Source organism: Physeter macrocephalus, chromosome 18 (genome assembly GCF_002837175.3).
Source record: "Physeter macrocephalus isolate SW-GA chromosome 18, ASM283717v5, whole genome shotgun sequence".
NCBI lineage: Eukaryota > Metazoa > Chordata > Mammalia > Artiodactyla > Physeteridae > Physeter > Physeter macrocephalus.
The window spans coordinates 87,612,951-87,627,150 of NC_041231.1; the positions used below are offsets into that span (position 1 = coordinate 87,612,951).

Genomic DNA, 14,200 nt, shown 5'->3' on the forward strand with positions numbered 1-14,200 from the left:
CATGGCTGCTGGGAGTAGACACAACACTCCTAGGTCAGAGACAAGAAGCTTTATTACAGCACAGCACAGCAAGCAGCAATTTTGCATTGGATCCCCTTGTCCACCAGGTCCTACAGGGGCGACCTGGAGGGGCCCAGGTGGATACTGCACACACAGTGGGTTTGCATCACAGCCAGGTACAGCTTGGGGGATTGAACTGAGTGTACTAAGCAAATCTGCTCTTTGTCTGGGGACAGCCACTACCCCATTCTTTAAGGTTCCTCAACCTGATAAATGGCATTCTTGGCACACCCAGTAAGAACCCTCAGGGCCCGTGGCAGATTGCCTCTGCCAACGCTAGGTTCAAAGGCTACACAATAAGGGTGTAATTGTGTTTTGCCCCAAGTTAGTGTATCCTCCTTGAATATTCAGGCTATGCATTGATGTATGAGTGACACCAGGAAGGAAGAAAGCTTAGTCCTAACTTCCAGTAATTTATAGCTTGGTTGAACCAGAAGATTAAACAAAAACAATTAGACAAAAATAATAAAAGATAGACTATATTCAAGTAGGAACACTTATGGTCAGAAATTTCATTGTTAGAGCCCTTTGCAGGCAAGGGAACGATGAGGATATGAGGAAGAACGTCATATTGTAACCAAAAGTGGGGTCTGGCTGCTCGCTGCTCAGAAGCCAATAAAGAGGCAAGGTTGGTGGAAAGGAAAGTTTGCTTTATTTTGGATGCCAGCAACTGGGGTGGGGGGAGGGGGAAGGCGAACGCCTGTCCAAAGGCTGACTCCCCCACACTGACAATCAGTGGGCAAGAGCTTTTCCAGGCTGAGGGAGGGTGCTACATGCAGAAACAGTACAGTCAGCTCTCACAGTCATCTTGAAATTGGTCATGTGGTTGTCTGACCAGCATCATCTTGATTATTAAGTACAGTTGGTCTTTACTTCCAGGGTCAGTTTGTTCCCATTTTTTTGAGGCCATTTCTCGGATTTGTGGCAGCTTATGTCATGGCTGCAGTCTGGTCATCATGTAGTTAACTTCTTCCACCTGGCGGGGGTTTCAGTACCTACAAGACAGCTCAAAGGATGTGGCTCAGAACATTAACTTAGCCCTTGAGGAGGAACTAAAGGTCCTTGACTTTGCTTAAGGACTAAACTATTATTATTTGGTCTTCTTTGATAGTTTTCCTTTGTTTCTGTATTTTCTCACTTCTCTGATTAAACTTATTCTTTGGCTAAAGTCTTTCCACAGACAAAAGTCAGGCTGAGGACATGGGGGGCATAGACCATACGGTCCTGCTCCGTTTCAATATGAGAGCTGGGCCCAGAAGGAGTAGCAGGTATTTGGCTGAGGAAAGGGCAGGGAAGAGTGAGGGGAGAGGAGGCAGGTGTAAGGGGGATTCATTATGTTATTGAAGAGTGCTCAGTTCTGCGAAGGACTGAGTATACGTTAAGTTACGTCTAAGTATACGTTAGACTCAAAGACTAGAGATAAACGTGTGCTGAACACAGAGAGGATGGGATTGAAGGACCAAATAGGCACCACACATTCATGAGGCACGTAAAATTCTCAGTATCTATGAGGCATCTCATGCTTGATATCTTGTCAGCCACCCACTTGACCTCTGCCCATAGGATGCAGATAAAACCCATTGGTGAGTGACAACTATAGACCAAGTAAATACACCCCTGGATCTGTTTAATAGAGCAACTGTGTGTGATTGGCCCAGCTACCTTCCACCTGCTCAGTCCTCTTGTTCAACTTAACTCTGGTCCTCAGAAGCCCATCATCAGAAAGGAAGGCTGATGTGGCAGAGAGCAAAGGAGATTATATGAACATTGTGTAATAACAGGATTCATCTAGCGCGGACCTTCCACCTGTTTGTCTTATCCTAAGTATGCTGTGCTGTCCATCTATTTCCCCATGCTTTTTGCAACATGGTTTAAATTGATTAAAATTTCTAAGCATTTTAATTTGGTCTGTGAGCCTTTCTGCTCTGTGACCTCTGGGAAAGTTGCCTGGTAGTGTGCTTGGAGGTGAAGGGTGGCAGAATATGCCACCCTAAAATATGCCACTTTGGTTTGAGTTATTTTGAGCTAAAGGCACTTGAAAAACAGCAGGTGCAAAAGAGCACTCTGACCTCCTATTTTCCTTCTAAAAACAGGAAATCAAACTCCCATATGGAAGATTCCCTCCCTGTACCAGGAAGAAAACAGCATTCTTATCACCAGATAGGAAGCTTAAAGCAGAGAGAACTCTGCATTGTTAAACCAGCACTTATCTTCCTAGTTCCTTTTCTACCATTAACTATCCTAGCCCAAACTCCTTTGTCTTGTCACATTTTCATAATTTAGTTTAATTTAGTATATAAGCCATGTAAGAGCTGTACTCTAGTGTCTATGGACACCCCAAATATTTCTACTCAAAGAACCCATGACCCTTTACTTACCAGCTAGCTGCGTGGCCACATTTAGCCACTAGCCACCTGTTGGTCCTGAGTTAATCTATACATCAGGAGCAACGATAGTAACACCTCCAGCATTCTGAAAACACCTTAGGGACTGAAGACCAAACTATGTCTAAGTAACACTTTTGTGCTTCATTTCTCCCATCTGTACCAAACTACCCTACAGACCACCAAATGGTAAGTGTGAGCTCTTTCATAGAAAGGGTAGGTGGCCCTGAAAAGGGCCTTTAACTTTGCTACAGAAAAGAGAAAAACCTTACAAAGCTCAATCTTAGCCACCGAAGCCATAGAGAGTGCGCCCCTGGCGCTTGAGCGCATAGACCACGTCCATGGCGGTAACAGTCTTGCGCTTGGCGTGCTCGGTGTAGGTGACAGCGTCCCGTATTACGTTTTCCAGGAACACCTTCAGCACCCCGCGGGTCTCCTCGTAGATGAGACCAGAAATGCGTTTCACACCGCCACGCCGGGCCAGACGGCGAATGGCGGGCTTGGTGATGCCCTGGATGTTATCACGCAGAACCTTGCGGTGACGCTTAGCGCCCCCTTTTCCCAGGCCTTTCCCGCCCTTGCCCCGTCCAGACATAACAGAAAAACTAAGCACAGCGGCTGAGTCTAACGCTAGCAACCTGCAGCCCGTTATGTAGCGATTGTGCGGACCTTTGTGAAAAATGAAAGACCAGAAAGGCGGGAAACCGTACTGAGTCCCCGCCCCTTGCTTCTAAGACCTGAAGTGAACAAGGGCTAGGGCATTTTACTGGTATTCAGAAAATAAGAATCTTTAAACAGAAGCATCAAACGTATACACAAAGGGAATTGCCTCGTTTAAGTATGTTTGTACATGTTTAAAGATTTATCCATTCCATGTATTCTTGGATCTTTGCCACTGGCCTTTAAGCCCAAATTCCCAAAACAAAGTAATTTATAAATACATTGACAAGCAACCACGCCAGGCTTTGGATTTGGAATCCATGAGCAAGCTGCTCTCAAACTGTATTATTGGGCATGTTTATTAATCTATCTGAGACTCAGTGGCCTTATCCATAAAATAGGATCAATACTATTGATAATGAGTTATTGTAAACAAAATAGCATCTAGTTCGTGAATAATAAATTTCTATCGCCCTGGACTTTGTTCTTAAAAACAAAGTATTTATAATACAGACAGGCCTAAGGCACATGGAAAGATTTCAAAACATTTCTAATATAGCACCAGTTTGTACAGTGTGCTTTCACTTATACAGATTAAGCATATAAATTTGAACAATGAAGGATTGCAGAGGAAAAGAATGTAAATTGTCAGGGGCTAATAATACCCTGTTCTTATATAGAGGACAGAGGGTGGAGGGGTGATTGTCCTTTACTGTGGTTGGTGCATGGAATTCATGCAAAGCTATCATAAACGCCAATGTTAGGCAAAGAGATTTTATGCAAGTGCCAGAAGTAAAAATGTGATCTTTCCTAGATTTTTATATTATTAAAAAAAAATTGTCGAGCACATGGGAGCACTATGATTTAAATGATGTCCTTGGAATAAATAGAATGTTCGAAATAAGAGATTATTTTTACTTCACACTATGATATACCAAGCACACTGTCCTAAGAGCTGAGCAGTAGCTCAACCAATTACCCCATCAGTAAATTTGAGATTAGAAATATCAGATTTCAAAACTCAATTGACTTTTGAGGTAGTGGCAGCAATAGCTAAAAAATCACACACCAACTTAAACGAACCAAACCGCTGCTCAATGGACATGTCATCACTAGAACAGCCAGAAGAAAGGAAAACACTGCTATTTATGCAAAAACAAAACAAAACACACCCAAAAAAATTAATTATGTTAATTATGTTAACAAATTAATGTTAATTTGTTAAACAAGCCTTGGAATCCAAAGCAATACACAGTAGCAACTGCTAAAGAAAGATCACAGCTTTTTTTACATTTTTATTTTGAAATAACTAAATTCACAAAAAGTTGCTCCAATAGTACCTAGAGTTCCTCGAACCCAGTTTCCCCTAATGGTGAAATCTTATTATATTATAATATCAAAGCCAGGTAATTGACATTGGCAAAGTACTTTTAACTAGCCTACAGGCCTTATTCAGCTCTCATCAATTTTTCCATGCACCCATTTGTGTGTGTGTGTGTGTGTGTGTGTGTAGCCCTGTGCAATTTTATGTGTCACTACCATCTCAACGCTGACACAAAACTGTTCCATCATCACCAACGAACTCTTTAATGTAACACTTTTATATTCACATCCACTCACTTCTCCCCTATCCTGGGGCAATCACTAATCTGTTCTCCACCTCTAGAACTGCCATTTTGAGAATGTTATATACATGGAATAATACAAAATGCAACATTTTGAGACTGGCTTTTTTCACTAAGCATTACCCATCTAGGTAGTTGCATCTATCAATAGCCTCCCTTTTATTGCTGAGTAGGATTGCGTTGCATGGGGTATGAGAATTCATTTAACCATTTACCAGTTGAAAGATATTAAGTTGTTTCTAATTTATAAATCAAGCTGTTATGGACTTTCATGCACAGGATTTTTGTTGTTTCTCCCCAGCTGCCCCCCCACCCCAGTTTTGGTTTGCTTTTTGTATTTCCTGCGTTCCACCTGAAAATTACATTTTTTTAAAAATGGCAGAAGTGCTGCGATGATGACTGGGAGCCTAATAAGCCTTTCAATAGTCACATAGAAATCACATTGCATTGCCATTATTACTTGCAGTTTTGCTTCAATGTTCAAAAACATTGCACTGAGCTATTCCCACTGTTTCTGAAGTGTGACTTCTGGTTTCTGTAGCTGAGGATTTGCTCCAGTAACAGTCTGCAACGTTTGTTAAATAAACTGTTGGTGTCCAGTGTCTTTGGTTCCTGCCATGGGACGTGTGTTCTCACTTTTCTGCAGAGCTATTCACTTAGCTCCTGAAGAGCCTCCAGTGTTGCCTAATCCTCGCCACCCCCCGCCCCCCAGACCGGGAGTAAACCCAGGAATAAGGCTGGGCGTTCCCACTGCCAACGTCTGTAAAACCTGACTGAATCCACAAACCTGGCATTGCTCTAGGGTTTGTCCTAGGATTCTGCATTTGTTAGAAGAAAGTTGGGAGCTGTTGTCTCATTGGCTCTTTGAAGATGAATAATAGGTGATTATGGCAAAACCTAAGTTCTGCCTTAGTGACTATATCATGTTTCTCATGCAGGGTGCAGACACATTCTGCACAATCTGAATTTTCAGTTATATGCTGCAACAACCTATAAATTCCTGGTGTGCTGAACACACTTATTAGTTCAGGCCCCAGATTTGGTGCACTAGTGCTATGCCCAGCTGTATCACTGACAGCACTGCTGCCCTCTCTGCCGGTGGTGCTGCTGGAAGTTGAACTCTGGAAATCCCATGGAACCCATGTTTTGGGTACCAGGTCTCTATTTTCAGTACAGAAAGTATGACGACCTTTACCAGAGGACTTATTGCTCAGTACAGAGCAAATAAGTTAACCAAACTGCTCTCCAGTAGTACTCAGCCTGGGTCCTTGAATATGTACATGTTCATGTGCACACACATGTGTATGTGTGTGCATGCCACATAAAGCATCCCTAGGATGCTTTCCAGGTTGTTCAAGGACCCACCCTTATCTCATACCTGATGTCATCTCTGGACTTCTTGTATCAGAGAGAGGGAAATTTGAATTATTTTGCCTGATCTAATAATTAAATTGACATAGATTAACGGGGGAAAAAAACAATTTATATACACGGAGGTCATTCAGAAATGAGACCACCGAAGTAACCAAAGCAGGCTATATATATGTATTTACATTATATATATATGCCATATATATACATATATATATATATATACACACACACACACATATATATGGCTTGTACTTGGGGTAGCAGACAAATGAAGTTTGCTTATACAGCTTTCTTAGCGTTGAATTCCCAAATTCTATTAAGGATACTTTCTAGTCTCATACTGGTATAAGGTTGTCTTCACATGGGAGGTTTATTTCTCTTTTAGGGGTTAAGAGGATAAGAATATTTATATATCACCTATTTTCCCCTGGCTGTTTCTCAAATAACTTTTAAGGATTGCAGAGGAAAAGTAGTTTCAGGAGTCAATGTCCTGTTCTCATATGGAAGACAGAGTGTGCAGGGGTGATTGTCCTTTCCTGGGGTTGGTACATGGAATACTTGGGGGAGAAGGGAGTTCGGCCCTCCTCCAGCCTTGCCTTGGTGGGGCTCGGGCGGATTTTCTACTCCCTTGTGATACAGTTCCTCAAAGTGAAATTATAGGTGGCTCTGAAAAGAGCCTTTGGGTTTTAAGTTGGCACTTGTTGGCAACAATAATTTATGCTCTCTCGCCGCGGATGCGGCGGGCGAGCTGGATGTCCTTGGGCATGATGGTGACGCGCTTGGCGTGGATGGCACACAGGTTGGTGTCCTCGAAGAGCCCCACCAGGTAGGCCTCGCACGCCTCCTGCAGCGCCATCACGGCCGAACTCTGGAAGCGCAGGTCGGTCTTGAAGTCCTGCGCGATCTCGCGCACCAGGCGCTGGAACGGCAGCTTGCGGATCAGCAGCTCCGTGGACTTCTGGTAGCGGCGGATCTCGCGCAGGGCCACCGTGCCGGGCCGGTAGCGGTGCGGCTTCTTCACGCCGCCCGTGGCCGGTGCGCTCTTGCGGGCCGCTTTGGTGGCGAGCTGCTTGCGCGGCGCCTTGCCGCCGGTCGACTTACGAGCGGTTTGCTTCGTACGCGCCATTACTTATCTGCAAAATAAAGGGACTAAACTGGAAGGTTTGCTTCTATATTTATACAGGAACAGAATCACTCTGATTGGATTGTGGGCAATTCCGGTTAGTCATCCGCTGCTAAATTCCGGAAGTGCTTCGAGCGATTTAGGATTGGTTTATCCATTAGGTGCAAGTTTGGGATTGGTGGATTTCAATTAGCAGACATCTTCCCAGCCCCTTAAAAAAAAAAAAAAATTTTTTTTCCGAGTTGTTTTATCGATAATACCCACACACCCAAGTATTGTCCAAAAACACATTACTCATTTAATATTCTTCAACTTTTTTCCTGTTTGGATACACGAAATAGAATGTGTTCGGAAAAGTTCTTTAGACTTTAGACACCCGCCATTTTCTGCAGTTAACCCGTTTTCATCGGATCTTAGTCCCAGGCCTTCCCCCTATTTAAAAATCCATCCTCTAAGCATCTCATGAATCCTGTTCCACATTAACTGTAAACATCTAGTTCACTGTAACATGGTCTTCTAGGAAATACTGTTAAGATGTAAGGAATTTTGTATTATTCAGGGGACACTCAGCAAATTCCCAATATCCTGGAATCCCTGGATCTTTAGTGTCGTGTTTGACTCAAAACTGGTAATTTGGCTCTGTTGTTTGGTTTTGATGCATGTAAAATGTCAGCCTGGGTCTAATGGTGAGAGCCGTCATGAAAAGCTTTACAATGTGGAACCTTAAAAACATGGCGGCGATCGAGTCTTTCTTGATAACACTGCAATGGACCGGCATTTCGGGACTCCTTCCGAGGATCCCAAAGTGTCCCGGACAAACCCGACAGAGCTGCGGTCAGGACTGGACTAGGCTAGATAACAGGATTTCCTTACCTGGTTTCCGCATCCAAACGCGAAGACTTTCATTTAATTTAAAAAAAATTGATTTTTTTATGTGAATGAATTTATAGTCTCATAACAGTGTTGTAAATCAACCTATAGGAATATACAGAAGTGTTCGGTTTTGATCCAATAAAAAGGGAGTTTTTGAATCCTAGTTTACATACTAGTAACCTATTGGTCAGCTTTTGTCCAATCAAAGTTTAGGTTTGTGAGCGTTTGTATATCCTTGATATAAATACTCGCGATGTTCCTTTTGTTCTCGTTCTTTTAATCCCCCAATTTTGCTTACTTTGTTTTTCATGCCAGAGCCGGCTAAATCTGTCCCAACGCAAAAAAGGGCTCCAAAAAGGCAATAACTCAGGTTCAGAAGAAAAATGGCAAGAAACGCAAGTGCGGCCATAAGGAGAGCTATTCTATCTTTATCTATGTCTGTAAAGTGCTGAAGTAGGTCCACTCGGACCCCGGCATCTCGTCCAAGGCCATGGGCATCGTGAACTCGTTCGTCAATAACATCTTTGCATCGCGGGCGAGGCATCGCTCCTGGAGCATTAAAACAAGCACTTGTCCGTCACATTCAGGGAGATTCGGAAGGCCGTGGGCCTGCTGCTGCCCGGGGTGCTAGCCAAGCACGCCGTGTCCGAGGGCACCAAGGCTGTCACCAAGTACACCAGCTCCAAGTAAATTTTTCTATGCCTCTAGCACTTCTCAATGGTTCTTTTTAGAGCCATTCATTTTTGCATATTGAGAGCTATAATATCAAGATTTGTCAGTATTTAAAAAACGTGTTTTTTTCTTTTCTTATTTTTTACAGTCATTCTTTAAAGCGCAGGAAACAGTATTGCAGTATGAGAGGTTTATTTGAATTTTTGTTCTTCAGTGCAGCAAAGAATTTGAAATGTGTGTTGTAGGAACGAGTAGAAAGTTCTATTATTCTGGGTTTTGTGTTTTTATTTCTTAAAATCTTTAAATTGTTCTTGTAGCCAGTCATTGCTTAGATTGAAAATTTTATAGTGAGTATCTGTGGATTTAAAGTTGTGTAATGCTGGTACCTGTATTTGGGTTCCTTGTTTTAAAAATAATGCCCATGTTACAACAAAATAATTTTATGTGCTTCACAAATATTAACTCATGAGAAGGTGTTCGTACTTCACAAAGGCTCGGAATCTCAGTTATACAGTATATACTGAAACAGGCCTGGGGTATTTACTGGAACCTCAGAGTTTAATCTCAACTACAAGTATACTCTTTCAAAGGTGAATTTTCAAATTTGCATTAAAAAGAAAAGATTTTCACTTTATTTGGTCTTGAGGCTATTATTGATATAATCAATGCTACATGGTGCTGAAGCGGGGTCTGAAATCCTCAATTTGACTCATTTTTCTTTTATATTTCATTTTTGTATTCCTTGCCTTCAGTCAGTGTTAGGTTCTGTATTCATTTACACAGGAGGAAAAAAAAAAGAAACAAAAAACAGGAGTAAGAGAAGATGTACAAGTGAAGAGGGAACAGAGAATATGGACTGAAATGTACAGTTTTCCTGAGTTAGTATTTTGATAGTTTCTGTATTGCTGAAAGCAAAATGACTTTGATAAGTTGCTTTTAGTACTTTTCACGGCTTATAGACTTGCTATTTGGGCGGCCAGCAAGACACTACCAATGCATGTGCCAGGTCAGTATTGGGTGTGTGAGTAGAGATTCACATAGCTGTGAAACAATGTTGTTCACATTAAAGTTTTTTTTTTAATGTAGGTCTTCCCTTAGATAAAGATTGCAGTTTCAGTTCATCATATCTGTTATTTTCGATGACATGGATTGATGAAGATGCCAAATGTGTTGGATGTCTTTATTGATGCATAACAGATTGCCTTGAAATTTCCAGTTTCAGACAACACACATGTATTATCTCGCAGATTCTGTGGGTCTGGGCAGGGTTTAGCTGGGTCCTCTGTGAGGATGCTATTGAGGTGTTATGCAGGACTGAGGTCTCTTGGATGTTTGGGGAAATATCCGCTTCCAAACTAATTTACTGGTTGGTTCTTTGTAGTTTTAAGACTGAGGGTCTTATTTTCTTGTTGGCCATTGGCTTGAAGCCCTTATGGGCTGTTAGTTGAAGGCCTCCCTCAGCTCCTAAATAGCCCTGTGAGTTTCTTGTCATTTGGGCCTGACAACAGGGATACTTGATTCATCAAAACCAGCATGTAAGAGTCAAGGATGTTACAATCCTAGATAACATAGTCATATACACAAAATTTTTTACATCCTGTCACCTATGGTCACCTGGTTTGATGGTTAAAAGCAAGTCACAGGTCACATCCACACTCAAGGGACCTGATCACACAAGAGTGAAACTCAAGAGGGGAAATCCTGGGGGCCACCTTAAGAGACCATCACAGAACCCAGCAGGACCAAAAGACAGTTAACTAACAATTGCTCCTTCTTTCCCAACCCCCTCCCCACACCCCTGCCGCCACAGTACTGGGATTGGTTCACATGGCCTGCAGGCAGGAAACCTATGTAAGGAAAAGGCACCTAATACCTTGAAGTCCTTTTAAACAGGCCTCGGCCAGTGACTTTCTTTTGAAGCCAAGACACAGAAGAATTTGTTCATTTATTACTTTGGGGACTTCTTTCCCCTTTTCCTTTGCAAATACTGACAACATGAGAAAACCTTTGGTGTGGCGGAGTCCCAGCACAGGGCTAGATGTCCATGTAGCTCGGTTTCTGACATTATAGTTGAGAAAAGAAACCGGAGGGTTCTTGAGATGAATTAGAGTTGTTGCTTTATTACAGACTACCAGGGAATAGATTTGAAAAGGCAGGAGACAAATCCCAAATTCTTTGTAGATTAAAGAACATCTGGTAATCAGTTTATATAATCCAAATATAAATGCTTTTCAGGGAGAGAAGAAACGGCCCATGTGCCACCTTGGCCTCCTCATGGGTGCCTTCACTCTCAACAGTTCAGTGTTAGCTTCTTTCATTATAGCTCTTCCTTTGAGTTGCCCTACTAGGGACTGAATATTTAAAATTTACCAAAGTTTTGAGTGAGATTTGAGCAGGCTAATAAGGCATTACCTATATTTGTCCCCCAACACTATTCATAGCTTATTGTCAAACAGTAATTCCGTATTTCGGAAAATCTAATAAATTAGTAAAATCTTAAAGTTCACTGGTTAATTTTGCAAGACCGAGAATTCCTAAGAATCATCAGTGCTATTCAAACAATGTGGGACGCTTAAGGGTTCTACAGTGGAAAAGCCATCGTGTGGCATTAAAACTGCAACACGGTGTAAACGTTTGATGCACTCAAACCTAAGCAAACATGAGCTGCATTAAAGCAACTGCACCCAAAAAATCTAACAAACTTCACAACTCAAGTTCCTTACAAAAAAACCTGAAAATACTAATTCAGGGCAACGAGCTCTTTCAAGCGAGTAGTTAGGTGGCCCTGAAAAGGGCCTTGGGCATTGCTACAGAAAATTAGTTTCTGGGTGCCGACTTAACCGCCAAATCCGTAAAGGGTGCGTCCCTGGCGCTTGAGCGCGTAGACCACGTCCATGGCCGTGACAGTCTTGCGCTTGGCGTGCTCGGTATAGGTGACCGCGTCCCGAATTACATTCTCCAGAAACACTTTCAGAACCCCGCGGGTTTCCTCATAAATAAGACCTGAGATGCGCTTTACTCCACCGCGACGAGCCAGGCGACGGATTGCAGGTTTTGTGATCCCTTGAATGTTATCCCGCAGGACTTTGCGGTGGCGCTTGGCGCCCCCTTTACCCAAGCCCTTCCCGCCTTTGCCACGTCCAGACATCACTACGACTGGATCGGGTACTGTGCTCGCGAATATGGAGAGCAAACCGAAATTCTTATTTAAAACCCGGCAGCGGACCTTTTTGAAAACTACAAATGAGGGTGGGTAGGGGGTGGGGTTAGTTCGTAACCTAATTTATCCCCGCCCACCATGCCTGAGAGTCAGTGGGGCGGAGCCGAAAAGAGAAGATTGCTTTGTCTGCTCATTCTCTGAATTCAGTTTAACACGTCCTGTTTAAGGGCATTTAAAAAAAATTCTCTTGTTTATAAAGGGAATGAAATAATTGTACCTATTAAGCCAGCATCTGTTTTTCAGGTTTGTATATTTAGGCCAAGTCATTAACCGAAATTGTACTTTGCCTGTCATTTTAAACGCATATCTGAAATGCAAACGAGTCCCTGGCTTCTCTCTTCCCAGAGAAGCATTTTTGTATACTTTAAATGAAGGTGAAACAGTTATGGTGGTAAACTTGTCTTAGGGAGCGAGGAAATTTCTGAAATCCATTAGGCAACAAGGCTTTCCCGCTGGCGTGTTTGTTTTTGGGAGGTATGACTCCATTGCTTGCGCCCTCAGTACTTGCTACCTTTCACCTTCTGACGTCCAAGACCTGTTTTGTGACAGGCGTTTTCTTATTTTTACTTTATTTTCTTCATTTGTAGAATGGAAATGTTAACCCCGACATCACAAAGGTGTTCTGAAAATCAAAAGGTAAATTTTTGGTCAAATGCTCAACGCAGTCATTGAAGACTACTGTAATTACCTGCGGAAATTCCATCTTCATGCTCCACAGATTGACTTTCTCCCCAATATTCTTAAATCTCTCAATCTGGTATTTTGCCATCTGGGCCTATGTTCAGTTGCTTTCATAATCTCCATATCTTTTTGTGTGCAAACTTTTTATTTAAGAAGTCAGTGTTAAACTTACATCATTACATTTAAATTTATATAACTCCCCCAATTTAACCAGCAGTCTCCGTTGCCATCTCCACGCTCCCAACACAATTCCCCCTAGGACTGTATTGTCTGATAAAGTAGTCAGGAATAACTTTTGAGCATTTGGAATGGGATTGCTGTTACTGAGGAGCTGAATTTTTAATTTTACTTAATTTTAATTAATTTAAATTTAAAGGCTGATACTCCATTTCAGTTATTGGAAATTTTTAGGTATGTTTGAACAACCTGACCATGTGAACTTAATTTTAAACAATAAAGTGTATGGAATTTAAATACAAATCATTTCCAGTAAAAAATTAGTGTCAGATTGACTAAAATATAAACCCAATTTGGTAGATTTAGATTGAAAAAAAGAATGTAAGATATTGCATTAATAATATCTCTATATTTATTACATGTTGAAATGAATATATCTTGGATGTTTTGGGTTAAATGCAATATATTATTTAAAATATTGCATCTCTTTGCTTTTTAAAATGTGGCTACCTACTGAAATTTTTTTCATTAAATGTTTGCCTTGCATTGTTTTCTTTGGTCAGTGGTGCTCTAGAATGTTTCCTTTCCCCTCTCTGTTTCTTGATCTGTATCCAACCTTGCTATCATGGGCTTTGGAACACAGCGAATGTTCAATGTATTTCTAAGAAACCCAATTACAGATACTCGTCTCAACTAGAATGAAGCATTGCAAAAATAAATTTAAAAATAAAATCACATTAGAGAACTAAGGCAGGCTTGTGGAATAAACCATTATTTATCAAGGCAAGAAAAGATGAATACTAGAAAAATTGTGGACTTTAGAATTCTTCCAGGGTAGAATATCAGGAAATGGAGAGTACCTGAAAATTTATGCTTATTTTTTTTTCCCAAAAGTGTGTTTCTGGAGAGGGAACATTCAGAACTGATTATGAAAGCAATGAGTGTTCTTTGATTGATAGATTGTGCAATCAGTGGTTTTATTAAAAAAAAGAAGAAATCATTTAGTAGAAGTACAAAAGCATTTCCTTAAAAGAAGGAAGGCCAGAAAACAATTTACTATTTCTGGAAAGTAGGTAAAGACCAAGAGAGAATGAGGTTAAAAAATCAGGTAAATTACTTTGGAGTCTAGAAAGAATAAAAAGTTAAAGTGTCCATTATTTGATGCATGAGTAAAATAAGAATGTCAAGGAATTATACCATGGTGTGTCATAGAAATTTAACTTGAAAGTTTATATATATATTTATATATATACATATGTGTGTGTATATATGTATATATATATATATGTGTGTGTATATATGTATATATATATATATATATATAAATTTTTTTTTTTTTTTTTTTTTTTTT

At 41.1% G+C, this 14,200-nt stretch overlaps 2 protein-coding genes and 2 pseudogenes across 2 annotated transcripts in view; 1 reads left to right on the top strand and 3 right to left on the bottom strand.

The window, feature by feature from the left end:
- Window positions 1-2,588: 2,588 nt before the first annotated feature.
- LOC114484293 (histone H4-like) lies at window positions 2,589-3,039 on the bottom strand (annotated as a pseudogene).
- Window positions 3,040-6,500: 3,461 nt separating this feature from the next.
- LOC112064328 (uncharacterized) overlaps window positions 6,501-14,200 on the bottom strand; it is an 11,241-nt gene continuing 3,541 nt past the window's right edge. The window contains exons 2-3 of the mRNA XM_028479531.1: window positions 11,613-11,944; window positions 6,501-7,231 (exon numbers count right to left, since the gene is read on the bottom strand). Of these exons, the coding sequence (XP_028335332.1) occupies window positions 6,819-7,231; window positions 11,613-11,944 (745 nt within the window). The 3' untranslated portion in view covers window positions 6,501-6,818. The remainder of the gene's footprint in view (window positions 7,232-11,612; window positions 11,945-14,200) is intronic.
- On the top strand, window positions 8,408-8,789 carry LOC102993589 (histone H2B type 2-E-like; annotated as a pseudogene).
- Window positions 11,538-11,928, bottom strand: LOC102976986 (histone H4). Its single transcript, XM_028479442.1, has one exon. The coding sequence runs from the start codon at window positions 11,917-11,919 to the stop codon at window positions 11,608-11,610; it is 312 nt and encodes a 103-aa protein (XP_028335243.1). The 5' UTR covers window positions 11,920-11,928; the 3' UTR covers window positions 11,538-11,607.